Source organism: Leptopilina boulardi, unplaced genomic scaffold, assembly GCF_019393585.1.
Source record: "Leptopilina boulardi isolate dan_hultmark-lab unplaced genomic scaffold, ZJU_Lbou_2.1 LbouV2_341, whole genome shotgun sequence".
NCBI classification, from domain to species: domain Eukaryota; kingdom Metazoa; phylum Arthropoda; class Insecta; order Hymenoptera; family Figitidae; genus Leptopilina; species Leptopilina boulardi.
The window spans coordinates 338,655-355,167 of NW_026137909.1; the positions used below are offsets into that span (position 1 = coordinate 338,655).

Below are 16,513 nucleotides of genomic sequence, written 5' to 3' on the forward strand. Positions count from 1 at the left end.
TATTGTCGATTAGTGAATTGTTTCAAAAACCGGCTCATATACTTTGTCTGAAAAAAAGTCAAAACATTGGATGAGGCCCGCACGGTTCGTTTTCAGTTTGTTTCTCTAATTCACGCAAAGATACACGAGCCCGCCCGATCAATTCCGAACGTCATTCGGCTTAGCCATTACATTATGCGTATGTGTGTAGCCTCACCGATTTAAGGAATATTTATAGCTAACCACCTAAGCTTCGATATTTTGACCGCGAGGGGGCAGACTTTAATAGAAAAGCGCGATTTGCATTACGTGCTTACTCTCAATTCCTCTCTGGTTATAAATATTAAGGATTTAATTATAATTAAATTTGGACTTCAGAATCGAAAAGAGCGATAAATTTTACGTGAGAAATGGGCTATCCAGAATTTTTTAAATTATTTTTTCATATAAAATAACAGCTGCTAAGTGAAGGTAAATTTTTTGTCCTGGCGGTCGTTAATGGGTTAATTACACCTAATGAACAAATAAACAAACACTTCACAAATCCAGAAAAGAACTTATTTTAATAATATATATTTAGATAAGTAAACTTTTGTCTAAATTAGAAAATTATCTAGAAAATATTCTTATAGGTGTTTCGTCAAAGAGGTTCAATGACCAGGGTCAGGGAAATTCGAAAACTACAGAGACACACGTTCAAGAAGATAACAAAAGTGAGCTATTAGAAGATGAGGGAGTAAATACCAAGGATCCTAAACCATCATCTTCGAAAATTCAGAAAAGTAATTTATTTTCTCAATAAACATAAAGAAATGTAGTTTGAAAAATAAATGCAAACTCAAACACTGGATAAAAAATATTCCCGCTGTTTCTCAAAAATATTTTCACATGTACGTTTGTTTGTGTACAAACGAAAAATTAGTTATTAATTTAAAATATTTTTTCAGGGGCAGAGTCAAACAGGGAAGAAATGGAAAGTGAGAGTTCAGAAAATGAATCTGAATTTACTCAAAACAAGAATGCGATTGAATTTCGTGGATCAGGATTCCCAGAAGGTTTTTGACGACGAATTTAGTCGAAATATTCTCCTTTAACTCTTGAGAATCATTCGACACTTATCTCCCGGGAGTTGATTCCTGAAAAATTTCCGATCAGTTTCCTAGAAGTTTCCGCGAAACTTTCGGGAAATTGTTGAGTGATTCTCGGGATTTCCTCGGGATTAAACTCCTTGGAGTTAACTCGAGTAATTCTCGAGATTTTCCCAGGAATATTTTTATATATATTTGTTCACCTTTTATTTATATAATTAAACAAAACATATTTTAAAGGTGAAAGTGTGGTCTTGGATGATCAAGAAACTGAAAATTTACAAAATTCTTCTGTAGACGTGGCAGAATTTCATGTTTTCCATTAGGTTAGAATTTCTACTTTTTCAACAGAGACCGAGACAATATTTTCAGTTTTGTGAAGGAATTAATTTAAATTTTGAACAAAATTATTTTATACTAGTTTTTGTGAGGAAATCAATGATCATAAAAAAATAAAATATACAAAATTTTTTTATCATTTTTCGAAATTCGAAAAAAATCTATTTTTTAATACAAATAAAATATTATAAGAAGAGACCGAGACGCCATTTTCAGCATATAAAGGAATTAATCAAAAATTCAAACAATATCATTTTTATACTAATTTTTTTGCAACAAATTCAATTGAAATAAAAAAATTGAGGTCAAAAATTTTTTTGACCATTTTCTGAAAATCGAAAAAAAAGTTATGTAATTTTTTATATAAATAAAAATTTTCAAAACTCATCCCTAATTTTTTAGAAAATATGTTTTTTATTAAAAAAAAATGCCAGCTCAAAAATTTTAATTTTACTATTTTTGATGCATTTTTTCGATTTAAAAATCAATTTTTTTTTCTTAAAAATGTCTATTTTCGACATTATATTATTAAAAATAAAAAAAAGATAATTTTTTACTCTTTAAAATGTTTTAGAAATTAAAAATAAGTTATAAATTACAGTTTTTCTTCTTTAATTTCTAATATTTATGTAAAAAATGGACATTTTTATTTTAAAAGAGAAAAAAATAAAATTTTAAATCGAAAAAATACACAAAAAATAATTAAATTAAAATTGTTGAGCTGTAATTTTTTTTTAAATAAAAAACATATTTTTTAAAAAATTAGGGATGATTTTTGAAAATTTTTATTTATAAAAAAAATTACATAATTTTTTTTTCAATTTTCAGAAAATGGTCAAAAAATTTTTTACTCAATTTTTGTCGTCTCATTCTCTCCTAAAAACCAATCTATAATTTTCTAATAAATGGCGGATGGGTTTTGAAATATTTTGTTTTTATCAAAAAATATTTTTTTTTTCGGTTTTTGATTTTTGAAAAATGCTCAAAAAATGTGTGTAGGGTCAGTTGGGGTAAATGGGGACAAGAGGTTTTGGAGCTTAATTTACAGTTTTAAAATTAAGTTCAACGTCAATATTTTAACCGCAGATCACCTGCAAGAGGTTTCGAGTATTGCCAAGCTTTTATCTTGACAATTGGCAGCAAGATAAAAAAAGTTATCGCTCAATGCATAAAAACTTGAAAATCAAAGTTAAATATAATAATAATAATGACAAGCTGTCCCTATTTACCCTGAGTTTTCAAATTTTTGGGGTAAATGGGGGCAGCTTGTCATTATTAACCAAATTAAAAAAAATCAAAAATTCGAGTGAATTTCTGTTATGGGAGTCATAAGGAATAAGAAAAAAAATTTGGTATGATTTTTAAATCTGTTTTTTTTCAAATGCGAGACAAAATATTGAAATAAAAAAAGAATAAAAAAATTTCAATTGTTTCAACTATTATATATCTACTACAAATTTTTCGAAGGTTTTTCATCCCTTAATACAGTAATATTCTAAATTTTAGGGTAAATGTAGACAGTCAGTTTAATGCGTTTGAAGCTTATCTAAATTTTTTTCTGCTGCATAAAATTAATCCTGGGAATGTAAATAACAACTTAAAAAAAATAAACCCGCAAATATTACCTTTTAAAGGAAGAAACTTACGTAATTTGTGAAAAATAGCGATTTCATCCCCATTTACCCCAACTGACCCTACTTAATTTTTTTATGATCACTGAATTCATCTCAAATGAAATTATTCTGAATAATATTAATTTACAAAATAACACAAAATTATTTATTTTCTAGTAACTCCAGAAATCGTAAATTTCCTGAAACAACTTGCAGTCTATGCAGAAAAAAAATTAATAGGACTCTAACAATTCTGTCAGTTATATTTTATAGTATATAAAAATTTAAAAAACTACCATACTTATTGTTAAATTAATAATTTTTTAACTTGTTTAATTTTGATTGTAGCTTCAAAACCAAGAACTCAGTACAAATACCGTGTCCTCTTCGCAAAAGATAATGCTAATTAATAACGAGATCGTCATTGAGAAATCTAGAAAAATCGAATTTACTCGATTCAAAAAACGTCCAGAAGAGATGACGAGAAGATTGATGTTGGAGTTAGTAGGTCGGGACAAATTGAAAACGATGACTGCCGTTGGAAAGGAAAGAAACGGGAAACCGGGAATAGGAATCCCAGAAAATATACGCAATGCTGTATACAGTGTGTAAACATTTTACGATCCATGTGAATATATTCTTGGGAAGCTCTCGAAATATCTCCTCTAAAAGCAACGGATATTTCAGGATATTCTACGAAAGTTCTGGTCATATCCAGAAATTAGGATATACCTAGGATGCTCCAGGATATCCACGGATAACCCTGGGACAGTCTATGGATATTTTAATATCCAGATCTTTAGGATGTATGTAGGATATTCTAAATATCCGGATGATGTTAAAGTTAGAAGTTAACTCCTAAGCGTTGATTCCGAAGAAAATTTCTCAGAAATTTATCAAGAATTGACTCCCGCCCTAAGCACAGAAAAAACTTGGACTCATTTTTGTTGCAACTCATTTTCTTTTGGGTATCGAAATGAGTATGGGACAAACTTCATGTTATTCAAAATGATATTGGCTGGAATTTCAGATTTCTAAGTTGGCATCATAAGCAGAGTAATTTTGTATTTCAATTATTGTTTCTAATATTTCAACAACACCAGAAAGATTATTTTGACCAGTACGAATATTTAGAAGTTTTTAAATAAAAATTATTTATTATTATTTACGTAGATAATAATTAATTTCATAAGTTTTTAAATTTACCGCTATTATTTAAGTTGGCAGTACCGTTCCTGTTGTCAAAACACATGTTTTCATTTTTCTAACCTAAAAACATATTTCCTTTATTATTTTATTACGCGATTACAAGCAATTTTTAATCAAATATATTAAGTCTAGCGTGTTATTTACTTCTTTGTAATTATTATATTTCATGTTTTTGTGCAAAATTATTCGTTATTTCACAATATTTTTCCATTTTTCTTTTTCTCAAAATGAAACTTGCCTGTTTCATTTTGATACTTTTACCTTAGAACTCGAAATGAGACAACCAGTTTCATTTTTGTTGCGAATCAAATTGAGTATAGAATCTATACTCAATTTGAATTCAGGTTTTTTCTGTGAGAGCAACAAGATGTTCAGGATATTCTACGGAAGTCTTAGGGATATCCGAAAATTAGGATATCCTCAGGATATCCATGGATATCCTAATTTTCGGATATGAATAAGACGTCCGTATGATATCCTGGAATATCCGTTGCTTTTAGAGCGGATTTTTATCAATTAAAAAATTTTCTGTTTTTTTTAAATGTTATTCAGATTACGTTAAAAATAAATCAAAAGGAATGTCTCATGAGAAATTCATCGATGTTTCGAATAATCAGTGTTGCACACTCCGAAATCCTCGCAAAAGAGTGTATGTTACAGTTCAAGGTGACAAACCAATCGAAACCAAGCCAAATGAAAAAGAAAAGGAGCCTGCAACTGCGAATACAAATTCAGAAATAAATTCTGAATCAAACTCGAAGAGAAGAAAAAGTGCGGATGAATGAGTCATCCAGACATTCAAAAATTCGGAAGTTTGCTTGGATTTTCTAATATAAACTTAAATTTTTTTATTATTCATTTATTTATAGGGGGGTACAAAAAGCTCAAAAACTTAGGTCGGACCTGGGTACCCGAATGCATTTGGGTACTCGAAAATTTTGGGCTACTAAAAAATGTCAGGCTATCCAGAAAAGTTCAGTACCCGAAAATTTCGAGAACCCGAAATACTTTACGGTTTTGAAGAAATTCAACTTGACCCAAACCCGACCTGATCCCAAGTCAATTAAATCTGACCCGAGCTGAAAATGGAAAATTCAAAAATCATCGAGTCGGGTTTTGGGTTTCGTAGTCATTCATTATATACGCAAGCGTACAGGGGGGGGTTACATAATTTTCTAAATGACCCTACGTTGGGGGACGGGGAGGGGTACAGATTTTCTCACGTAAGATTTCACTGAAAAATAAAATTGAGGGTTCACATACAATAAGGGGACGCGCAGGATTTTCGTTAGCCCCTCGCGCAGCCGCAGAATCGCTGTACGCGGGGACTTTCACTTTCATGCGTATCCCCTTATTGCATGTGAACCCTCAATTGGTTTTTTATAAGAAAATTAAATTTTTTAACGCTCTTTGAACTAACTCTTTATTAAATATCTTACGTATGAAGGGGAAGAGGGGGTCTCACAAATTTTACGTGTCCTTACATGGGGGAGTTGGGAGTCAAAATTTACCAAAATCGTCCTTATGTAATAAATGAATGGCCCCTTCGGCTTTTTGTACAACTCTATTTCTTTCTATACTTGTCTCAGATGTTATGTCGTTCCCAAGTTTATCAGCGAATTCGAAGCATTAATTATTTTTATATAAATTTTAAATAAAAATTGAATTATTAAATTACGCTTATATAATATTTAATTATTTTCAATATTAATACTAAAAGTGTTTGTTGAATACTGCCAGAAAAACTACAAAAAACAAAATTTTCAATACTTCTTTTTAAGGATACCTAAAGTTTTTCAACAATCTTAATCAGGCGCATATCCAGGGGGGTTCAACCCCTCTCCCCGAAATCTTCAATTTTCTTTACCCCCTCCACTTTTTTTAAGAGCAAAAAAGAAATTTACTCTTACAACCCCCCCCCTAATTTTTTTGTGCCTACACTCCTGATCCTAATCTTATAAATAATAAATTATCTAAAAGCCACGTTTGGAAACATAAAATGCTGATCAAAAGTAAAGCCAATACTGTTCCGAGGTAAGTAAAATACAAAAAAATATTCAAAATTTTAAAACCGCGTTCTCAAGGGTAGAAATGAGTCAATAAAGAGTGAATTTATAACAGTTCTTAAGTTGGTATATAACTAAAAATTACCAAATTTAAATATACACAGATACAAAAAAAATATTTTAAGGCCGAGACACTACACTAGTATAATCATTTTTTCCCCCTAAATTTTGAGATCAACTCAAAAAACAGATCAAAAAAATCGAAAAAATAATTTTTTTTCCATGACACTATACTATTGTATTCCTATGTAACTTTTCCTCCTAAATCTGAAACTGAAGTCTGAATAGCTAAATTAGCTTAAACTTTTAAAACAAACTAAAAAAACTATTAAAAAACGATTTTTTTCATTTTATTTTTAAAAATTAAGCCATTGACTCCGAATTCTGATTCAGCGGAAACAAATACATGGGAATATACTGGTGTAGTGTATGGGCTAATAATTTTCCTTCTTTTGCCTTTAATTAGTATGGAACTTTTTTTGAGTTTTTTTTAGTTTATCTCAAAAATAAGAGCCAAACTGACAATTCCGACCTTAGATTCGGATTTATCGGGAAAAAATACATGGAAATATATTAGTGAAATGTCTTGGCCAAAACAATTTTTTTGTGTTCCTGTAATATTAATGTTTAAAAGCTGCAATTTTGGCGATGCATAGGCGATTAAAAGTTAAGCAAGGGCAATCCAAGGGTTGGTAGATCTAAAAAAATATTTAAAAAAAAAATTAATTAAATTAATTAAACGCGCTAAAAAGGAAATGCCAGGACAGTCTCAGGGTTGGTCACGTAAAAAAGAATAAAATAACTTCCTAAGTCAGATAGGCACCTTTTCTGGGGGTGAAAAGGCGCTAAAAAGGAATTGCCAGGGCACTCCCAGGGTTAGTCAGGTAAAAACAATAACAAAAAAACTTCTTAAGTCTGATAGCCGCCCTTATGAAGGTAAAAAGACGATAAAAAGGAAATGCCAGGGCGGTCTCAGGGTTGGTGTGGTGAAAAAACAGGAAAAAATAAAATTAAGTTCGATAACCGCCCTTTGGCAGTGTGTGTAACCAGGAGAATTTACTATTTTGTTGACAGCTTTTAACCAGGCATTTCCCATGCCATGGTAAGTGATTTTTAGCAAGGGCATCGCCAGAGTGTGTATCATGCTTGTCTTTGGGTTGCGCCAAGTTTGGCAAAGGCTTTTGGAAGCCTGTCCCAGGGTGTTCCCAGCCTTGATCGATTTTTACGCGGGTGTATTGTGGTTATCAATTTTTTTTGAAAGTTTCTATATTAAAAATATAAATAAATTTCTAAATAAAAATCTCATGATTAGTATTGTAAAATACTGTTTTCATAATAAATTTACTTGTGAAATTAAGAGAGTAATGGAATCGTCGTAATTAACAATTTTAAAGGTGCTTTTATACCTCAAACTTCGATCGGATGAACATTATTTCTGGACCGTGAAAATGCATGAAAAGTCATTTTCACGGCTGGTATTTTTGAATTGTTTTAAACAAAAAATGTTTTTTTAAGAAATATAATATTAAATAATTGTTTTAATATGTAAGAACACTTTAAAATAGTGATAAAAAGATGATTTGATTGAAAAATTTAGCAAATTTTGCTTTAAAACGTTTTCTGCTACAAGAAAGTGTAAAATGACGATGTTTGTGAAATGGTTTGTTCAGTGCTTCTTCCTTGTGAGTGTCTCTCAGAGTTTTGTTTATGTTATGTCAGTTCTTTTTAACTTGTAATAAATAATAAATAATTTCTTAAAAAAACATTTTTTGTTTAAAACAATTCAAAAATACCCGCCGTGAAAATGACTTTTCACGCATTTTCACGGTCCAGAAATAATGTTCATCTGATCGAAATTTGAGGTATAAAAGCACCTTAATTTTCCTACTATGACATAGTGCGCATTCATCTATATTCACCTTGATGAATTTTTTAAAATTATAAATATCTTTTATAAATTGAACTACCAAACCTTGTGAAATGGCCACCAAACACCGCCATGCGATATCAAAAAGAATGTTTAAAAAATATTTCAATTTTTAAAGTGCTCATGTAAAATTTTTTGTTTAAAACTAATTATTTCAAAAAATTTTTATTTTTACTACTATATTTAATAAACTTCATACAAAATTTTGTGAAATACTATTTTTTAAATAAATTTACAAATGAAATTAGGAAAAAAATTAATAAGTTTAGAAATACAATTTGAATTTTCGCGCCAGAAGACTATGCGCATTCACAAACACGCACTCTTATAAAAGCTTTAGAAATAATTTATCTTTTATAGTTTTGACCACTAAACCCCCAAAATTGACTACCAAACACCACCAAACGACCACCAAACGATATCAAAAGGAATTTTCAAAAAATATTTTTTTTTTAAATCATAACCTCATTTCGTTCAAATAAGTTCACCGGTAATGTCAAATAAGAAAATCCTATTTGACTATGAATACTTGGCACTCTTAAGATGGGACTCTGCATCTCAAAATCAAACGCATTTACTTCTTTAAAGGCCTTTCTCCAATAGGATCCTAAACTCTTGCGTTGCGTATGCCAACCAATGCTAAAATCAACGCGTCAGTCACGCAACGCAAAAGTTTAGGTTCCTATTGGAGAAAGGCCTTAAGCAAATGCTTAAGTTGCGGGTTAAGTCAATCCACAATGCGCGACTATGAATCTAGGTGTCAGCTTAAGTCGCTGCTTAAGAAATAAGTATCGACTATGAATACCGCCCATGAAGTTTAGGGGATTTTCATGCGTCTCCTCCAAACTACCACCAATCGATTCCATACAAGAAAACCTGTTTTCCTTTAACTTGGTGTGCCAACTTCACGGGGCTGTTCCTTATTTCGAGATTTATCGAGTTCAGTGCACCACTGTTTTTTTAAAGAAAGGATTCATAATCTTTAGTAACCAAGGTATTTATTTATGCAAAAGAAAATTAATTTCGGCATGGAGAAAGTAATAAAATAATTGTTTATACAAAATGAATAATTTTTAAAAAAAAGATATTTTTTTGTACGGATAATATTTTTTTAAATACAAACAATATTATAGGTGCTAGATATTATTGAAATTTAACGCTTAAAAAAATATTAAACTTTGACACCCTGTATCTAGGCAACCCGTTATTACTATTTAACTAAATTTGAGATATTTCATATACATATTCATATTCATATTTCAACAATTCTACCAATTTTCAACTAAATCGGAGACAAATGGGCTGGAGGTCTGCTCACTTGGCATGATTTGACTCCTCTTCGAAATATCAAATCATTTTTAAAATTATGAATTAAATTTTATTAAAAATCTGTATAGTTTTTCATGCATTTAAATATTAGGGACCATCCATAAACTACGTTACCTATTTTATAAGGGGAGGGGGTCAAGAAGTCTATAAAAATGCTTTTAATTCAATGTATCGAGAAGGGAGGGAGTCTAAAAAGAATGAAAAATTAGTAATGTAGTTAATAGATAGCCCCTTAAAATTTTTAATTAAAAATCGTCTGAAATTTTATTTCTGTAAAGAAATGAACTGATAATCTTTTAAAATTTAATTATTTTAAAAAGTTAAAGTTATTTAAAAAAAATTCCATAATATGGTTTCGATATTCCTAAGTATGAACCTGGATTTCATAAGTGAGATCCCATGTGGTAGTTTTCAACAGGGTAATATTTTTTGATGATTTACTAATGTGCCAAGTTTCAAAAAAATGTTGTTAAACTTGTAAATAAGCTATTCAAGATGTAAGTGATTTTGTTTTATTTTTTATGTATACAACAAACCTATATAGGCAGATTTTCTTTACATACTATTTACTTCATTCAAATCGTCTTTCGAATCACGTCATGGTGCCAACGACAAGAATAAATTTTGTAAGTTATTATGAACTTTCGTTTGGTTTTAAATATTTAATGTCTTAGAATTAATTACGTGAAAGAATAAAATAAACTTTATAAATTTTTTTTCTACAAAATTCTTGTACCTTTATTTTTTCTAGAAATAACAATAAAAATAGATCGGTGATTGTGTACTGTGATTTCTTTTAGAAACGGTCTCATAATTTTTTTTATATACTTATAGATTACTAAGTGATGACCGTATTGAAATAATATTGTTTATATAATCAATAGTAATTTAATATTGTCAAATTTTAATATACTGATTTGTATTCTTGCGAATGTTTTTGATTTAAATAAGTGATTGTTATTGTATAATTTATAACTTATCGGAAAAAATAGCACATTAAGTAACAATGAGCTACAGGCAGTTATTTGTTTATCGCGTACTATAAAAATTTAATATTAATTTAATATTAGAAAGAATTGTTGTCTAGTCGAATTGTCATTTATTCGAAATTACATTTTCCAGAATTCTTAAAACGCTGAACTTCTATTTGTCCGAAATTTCAAATGACCGAAAAACAATAAACAGAAAAATTCGCGCCAAAATTTTTGACAGATATTTGAAGAAATGAAAATTCTGTAAAATAAAAATTCTGTATTTTTAGAATTCTGAAAATGTAAATTCAGGTAGAAAAGATAATTTAATGAAAATTCAAGTAAATAATACTAATTCTGTCAAATTCATGTTCATTGACATAAAAATTCTTTAAATAAAAATTAATTTAAATCAATATAGAATATAGAATATTATATAATATAGAAATTCGTTTTAATGGAACTTCTGTAACATAATAATTCGGCTAAAAGTAATTTCTAGGTAATGAAATTCTGTCAAACAAAACTTCTAACAAATTAATTTTAGAGCTTAATCATATGCGTCTATTTAAAAAGCAGAAATTTATCATTTTATGAATTCTGACAATCTGGTAATTTTTAATTAACAACCCCAAGAGCATCTGAATAAAAAGTTTCAAACAAGTTCAAATAACTCTAGATAAAAAATTTAATTTAATTTAACTTATGCAAGGAGTTGTAGAACAACAAATGAAAATCATTTATTTCCATTAACAAACTTTGTGAAATAAATATTTATAATTTCTTTTGGTATTAAAAATTTGAAAGTGTTTTGAGAAGAATTTTATTTGTTACTTCATTCAGTTTTTTTTTTTAGTAATTTGGGACAAATTTGCAATAATATTTTATAAATTATTCATTTAAGGGGAGAAATTAGTTAAATTGAAAATTAAGGATTTAAAATTGTAATACAATATGAAAAAATATTTTATTATTTAATAAATAACTGGAATATATCAATCAATTTAAATCAAAGTGATAAAAAATACCCAATTTTTTAACGATTCGATTGTTCAACTATTTAAATTAATTTCCAGATGTAACTATTGTTATAAAAGTGAAAATACTAAATTATCATTTACTGTAAGAATGTAAAATGAAATAAATTAAATTTGTATTGAAATAACGGTAGCCACGTTCATGGATAAACTTCATTTATTATTTTTTTTTATCAATTTGTTATTTATTGAATTTTCTAAATATAACTTAAAAATTCTGGAAAAATTAACTTTTCTCATAATTTGTATTATTTTTTCCCAACAATTTTTTTAAATCTTTTTTTCATGATTCTAAACAATCAAGTATGGATTTTTAAAATTTCCAAATTTTTTCAAAAAATTATTTCTAAAAAAATAATAGAAAAAAAAATGTAAAATGGTAATTAATTATTTTTCTTTAAATTTTAATAATGAAATAGTTAACAAATTTGTTGTGAGTAACATTTTTATTATTTGCAACAAGTTGTCTGTAAAAAATTAATGAAATGCAAACCTGTCACAAAAATAAAATTATAAAGACGTGCCGTAAATTCTCCCGAATTATTTAATTATCAAAATTTTACCACTATTTTTGTTTCACGAGACAATCTACCTCTTTTAGAAATTAAATCCATAAAAAAAGGGCTACAATCAGTTTTTTTTTTATTAAATTTTTTTTAATCAATGGCACTATACTAAAGTTTGAGCGCTCACTAAAAGTTGAACGCTAGTGAAACAAAAACAGTGTAAATATCAAACAATTTATGAGAGTTTTTCTGTAGTAGTGCCGATTTAAAAAATATCTTATAGAGTTGAAACTGGATGCAGATGTTTTTTTTATATGGTTTCCTTCCCTGGTGATTATTCGACGTACAATAAATACAGCAAAAAATAATAAATTTAAACAATTTCCATGAAAAACAATTACTTTTCTAAAATTAAGTTCAATGATTTATTTTAACGTATATTAGTGACAATTGTCAATAAAATTGACAATAACACTTTGTAATAAAGTACAATGACTTTACTATAGTTTATCAATAAATTTTACATTTCAATTCATTATATTGTAAAATGAGCTGAAAAAATTTTATATTAAAAAAAAATAGAGACAATTTAAAAACTTTTTTTATTAATATTTTAAAACATTAAGTTAATTTAAAAAAAAATCAAGTTCACTATTTAAAGTGAAAACATTGCCAATAATTTTATTTTTAAATATCAGTGTAATATCTCTCAGGAAAATAAATCACTATAAGAATAAATTCATTTTATAAAATTGGTATAATAGATTTTTAGAATACAGTTAAAAATCAAATTTTTCATAATCGACTTTTGTCTCTTAAAAATTGACTACTTTCCTCGTCGACTTTCGACTTTTTTCTCTTTAAATTTGTAATATGAAAAGATAAAAGGTGTAAATGTATCTTAAAATCAAAATTATATTTTTTGTCATAACTATAGATGACATTTAAAAATGAGAAAGTGCATGTATCTCAGATGGAAAATTATATCTATAATTTTTGTGAAATGAAAATGCAGAAAAATTAATTTTTTCCACTTATAAATTTTTTAAATTAATTAACCAGAATCTTATATGTTCCAAATATACTTTTCGACAATTATTTTAAATTCAAAAGTTGAAATTTTTTTTATTTTTTCTGAACTAGGAAAAAATTTTCCGTTTTTTTAACAGAAATATTTTTGGCTTTTGTAAACATTTTTTTTTTTAAATTTACATACAGTTCCTTTTGAACTTGAAAATTTTTAATTTTTTTGAAATTTCATTTTCAATTGTAGTTCAACTACTATTTTATAGATTTTATAACAAATTGCCATTAAAAATTTACTTAAAAAAAAATTGAATCCATAGATCAGGGACGAAATTACGATTAAGTTACACGCACTTATCTCACTTTTTGTAGAAAAATTTTTCAAATTTCTTTCTTTTTTCTCTTTGAATTATTTTCTATTTGAAATAGCAAACAGCAATATAAAATAAAAAAAATTTAATTTAACTAAATTGACTAATCTTAAAAAAAAATAAAATATATAAAATGAAGTCGACTAATTGTGAATGATTGATCGATTTTTAAGTCAATGAGTACAAAGTTGATTGAAAAATCGACTTTTTAGTAAAAACTCTCCAACCCTAGTCTCCATAAATGCAACAAAATTGTTTATCTATTTTTAAATTTAAAATACGTGATAATTTATTGCATTTAACTTCTTTTCAAAATGTACTTAATCAATTCTTTAACTATATAATAAGCAAGAGGTATATAATAATAATAATAATAATAATAATATAATAATAATAATAATAATAATAAAAATAGTAATAATAATAATAATAATGATAATAATAAAGGTGGTTAGTGGCATCTACATCGTGTTTCGTATATTGTGCACCATGACTGCAAATTTGTTTTTAAAAAAAATTCTATTTATTACTGCAGAGCAAAAATTTGCAATTTTTCATTTTTTTTCTCCACTTTTAATATATATTTACAATCAATTAATCATAATAGAATGTTTAAATCTCATCAAATCATTCTAGTTTGCTTCTATTTTCCAATAGAAATATTGATACATAAATTCGTCATATTAACATTTTGAAAAAAAATCATAACAGACTCTGTCTGATGATTCAATTTTATTACACTCGACTGTGTTCCATTATATGGTATTGTTTTTTTTTTTTTAATTCTGAGACGCGATGACAAATTTAACTGGCGAACGTTGTAAGAAAAATTACATAAAAATTGCACCGAGAAAAAAATTGAAACGTTCGCAACGAGAAAATCCTAGAGGATTCGAGCGCCAATTTTCATATTAGTAATAAAGTAACGTGATATGTCTTTCATGTTACTTTTTTTTATTACCAAGAAACAATGACTATTCTCAGCAATTACGTCTTTTTTTTCCTATTGTACTAAGATTAAAATACAAATCTTCAAATCTTCAAATTAAAGTAATTAAAGATTTTCTATTTAATGTGTAATTTTAAAAATATTATTTAAACTTTAAAACAAAACACTTTACAAAAAAAAACACTTTTTTTCTAGTTTTTCTTTTTCATTAAAAACTTTTTTTTTTCTTAAATCAATCTTCCTTTATTTGATTCCTATCATTTTTCTAAATTTCATTAAATATAGAAAATTTTTTTCTAACAATAACAAAAAAAACATGCTATTTCAAAACTCGGCTTGGAGTAAATTTTTTAAATAAAAATTTCCATTTTAAAATATAGATTACTAATTTTTAAGGTTTAAAAATATGAATTAATTATTAAATCAAAAAGTATTTATTATACTATTTAATTTTTGATGACTACTAAAATTTTAATTATTTAACACTCGGACGTAATTATGCTAGAGAGAGAGAGAGAGAGAGATAAAGAGAGTGACGTAATAGAAACTGTTTTCAGTGTTTCCGGTAAGTACAAAATCGTTATTACAAGTGTTTACAGCGCGTCAAATTCCCTGGATATAAACTCGAAGGAAATTAAACGTATTTTTATTATTCCTGCAAATGTTTACAATTCAAAATCAAAGAGATCCGATAGACCTTCTTCTGTACCTAACGTGAAGGGATATTCAAACGGTGCCTCCAATGGCAGTAAAGGATCTTCAAAATCGAGTAAGTTCATTTCTGCAACAGAGTAAATAAAAGTACATCAGTATTAAAATTTACATTAACATTTTTTTTGCATATTTATAAAAAAGAAAATTTATGATTAGATTTCATATTTCGTCGAGATGATTTAGCGGCAATTAACAGCTACCCAACTAGAACTCTGCCTGTGATGTGACTCAATAATACACACTGGTCACAGTCAGAGCTCCATCAGGGAACGGTAAAAAGAATTTCTGTTAGTCAATAATGATGATGATGATGATTATGATCATTTTGATGTAGTCTTCTGAAATTATGTAAAAAATTTCTGAAATGTGAAAAACAATTTTAAATAATCTTCTTTATGAACAATACTGAAAAAATGGTTTCAATATTTTTTAATTAAATCTTTTTCAATTCACAATTTCGTAAAATTTAATTCTGTTGATTTTTTGGTCCTAAAACTCTCATGAATTCGTAAGGAATGGAAATATCGACATTAAAAAAGAAAATAAGAAATAAGTACGCTTTTGAATAAAAATTTGATTAAACAACTTTTTTGTAGGTCATATATTTTTTTCATTTGTTTCTATATTTCTATTCATTTTCAAAAATTTTGAAAAATCTCATAAATCTAAAAATTATAAACATTTTCAAAAATTATTTTGAGACATTTCATTTATATGGTGTATTTCCTTACCATTTTACCAAGTTTTATTGAAATCGATGAACTAGGGGACAACATTGATATTTTAGGCCTGGTTTCACCCAAAATTATAAAAATGTGAATTTTTTTTATTAATTTCAATGTATTAAAATTTATAAGACGGCAATGACTATCAAAGTCAATATAAAAAATAAAGTCCAGAAAAACTACGAACAAAATATGAGAAAAATGACATAATGGATGACGAAATTTATAATGAAGTATTTTATAAACGTCAAAAAAATCATGATTTACAAGGACATCCAGGTCCGGAAAAAACGTTCAATAAAATTGCTGAATTTTTCTATTTCCCTTTGTTGAGACGATATATCAAATTGATAATTTAACAAGGTTTGTCAACATAAAAGCAGGCAAAGATATAAAAGCATCGAGTTTAGTCAAAGTGATGGAAGACTTTATTTTGGATTTTGGAGCGTCTATTCGTATAGTTTCAAATCGAGGAATGTGTTTTACGTTTGAACTATTTAAAGAATTTTGTTCTCGTCATGGAATTCATCATACCTTGAATTCTCGTCGACACCCTTACTATCCGCGAGAAAATTCAAGGCCCCTGAAAAATGATAGACTTTCACTTTGAATAATCCTTTAAAAAAAATTGCTAGGAAAAAACGGAAACAATATTTGGAAAACT

At 27.4% G+C, this 16,513-nt stretch overlaps 1 protein-coding gene across 1 annotated transcript in view; it reads right to left on the minus strand.

The window, feature by feature from the left end:
• Positions 1–14,226: 14,226 nt before the first annotated feature.
• LOC127285822 (transcription factor E2F3-like) overlaps positions 14,227–16,513 on the minus strand; it is a 32,409-nt gene continuing 30,122 nt past the window's right edge. Inside the window, exon 8 of the mRNA XM_051312009.1 lies at positions 14,227–15,191. Within this exon, the coding sequence (XP_051167966.1) occupies positions 15,076–15,191 (116 nt within the window). The 3' untranslated portion in view covers positions 14,227–15,075. The remainder of the gene's footprint in view (positions 15,192–16,513) is intronic.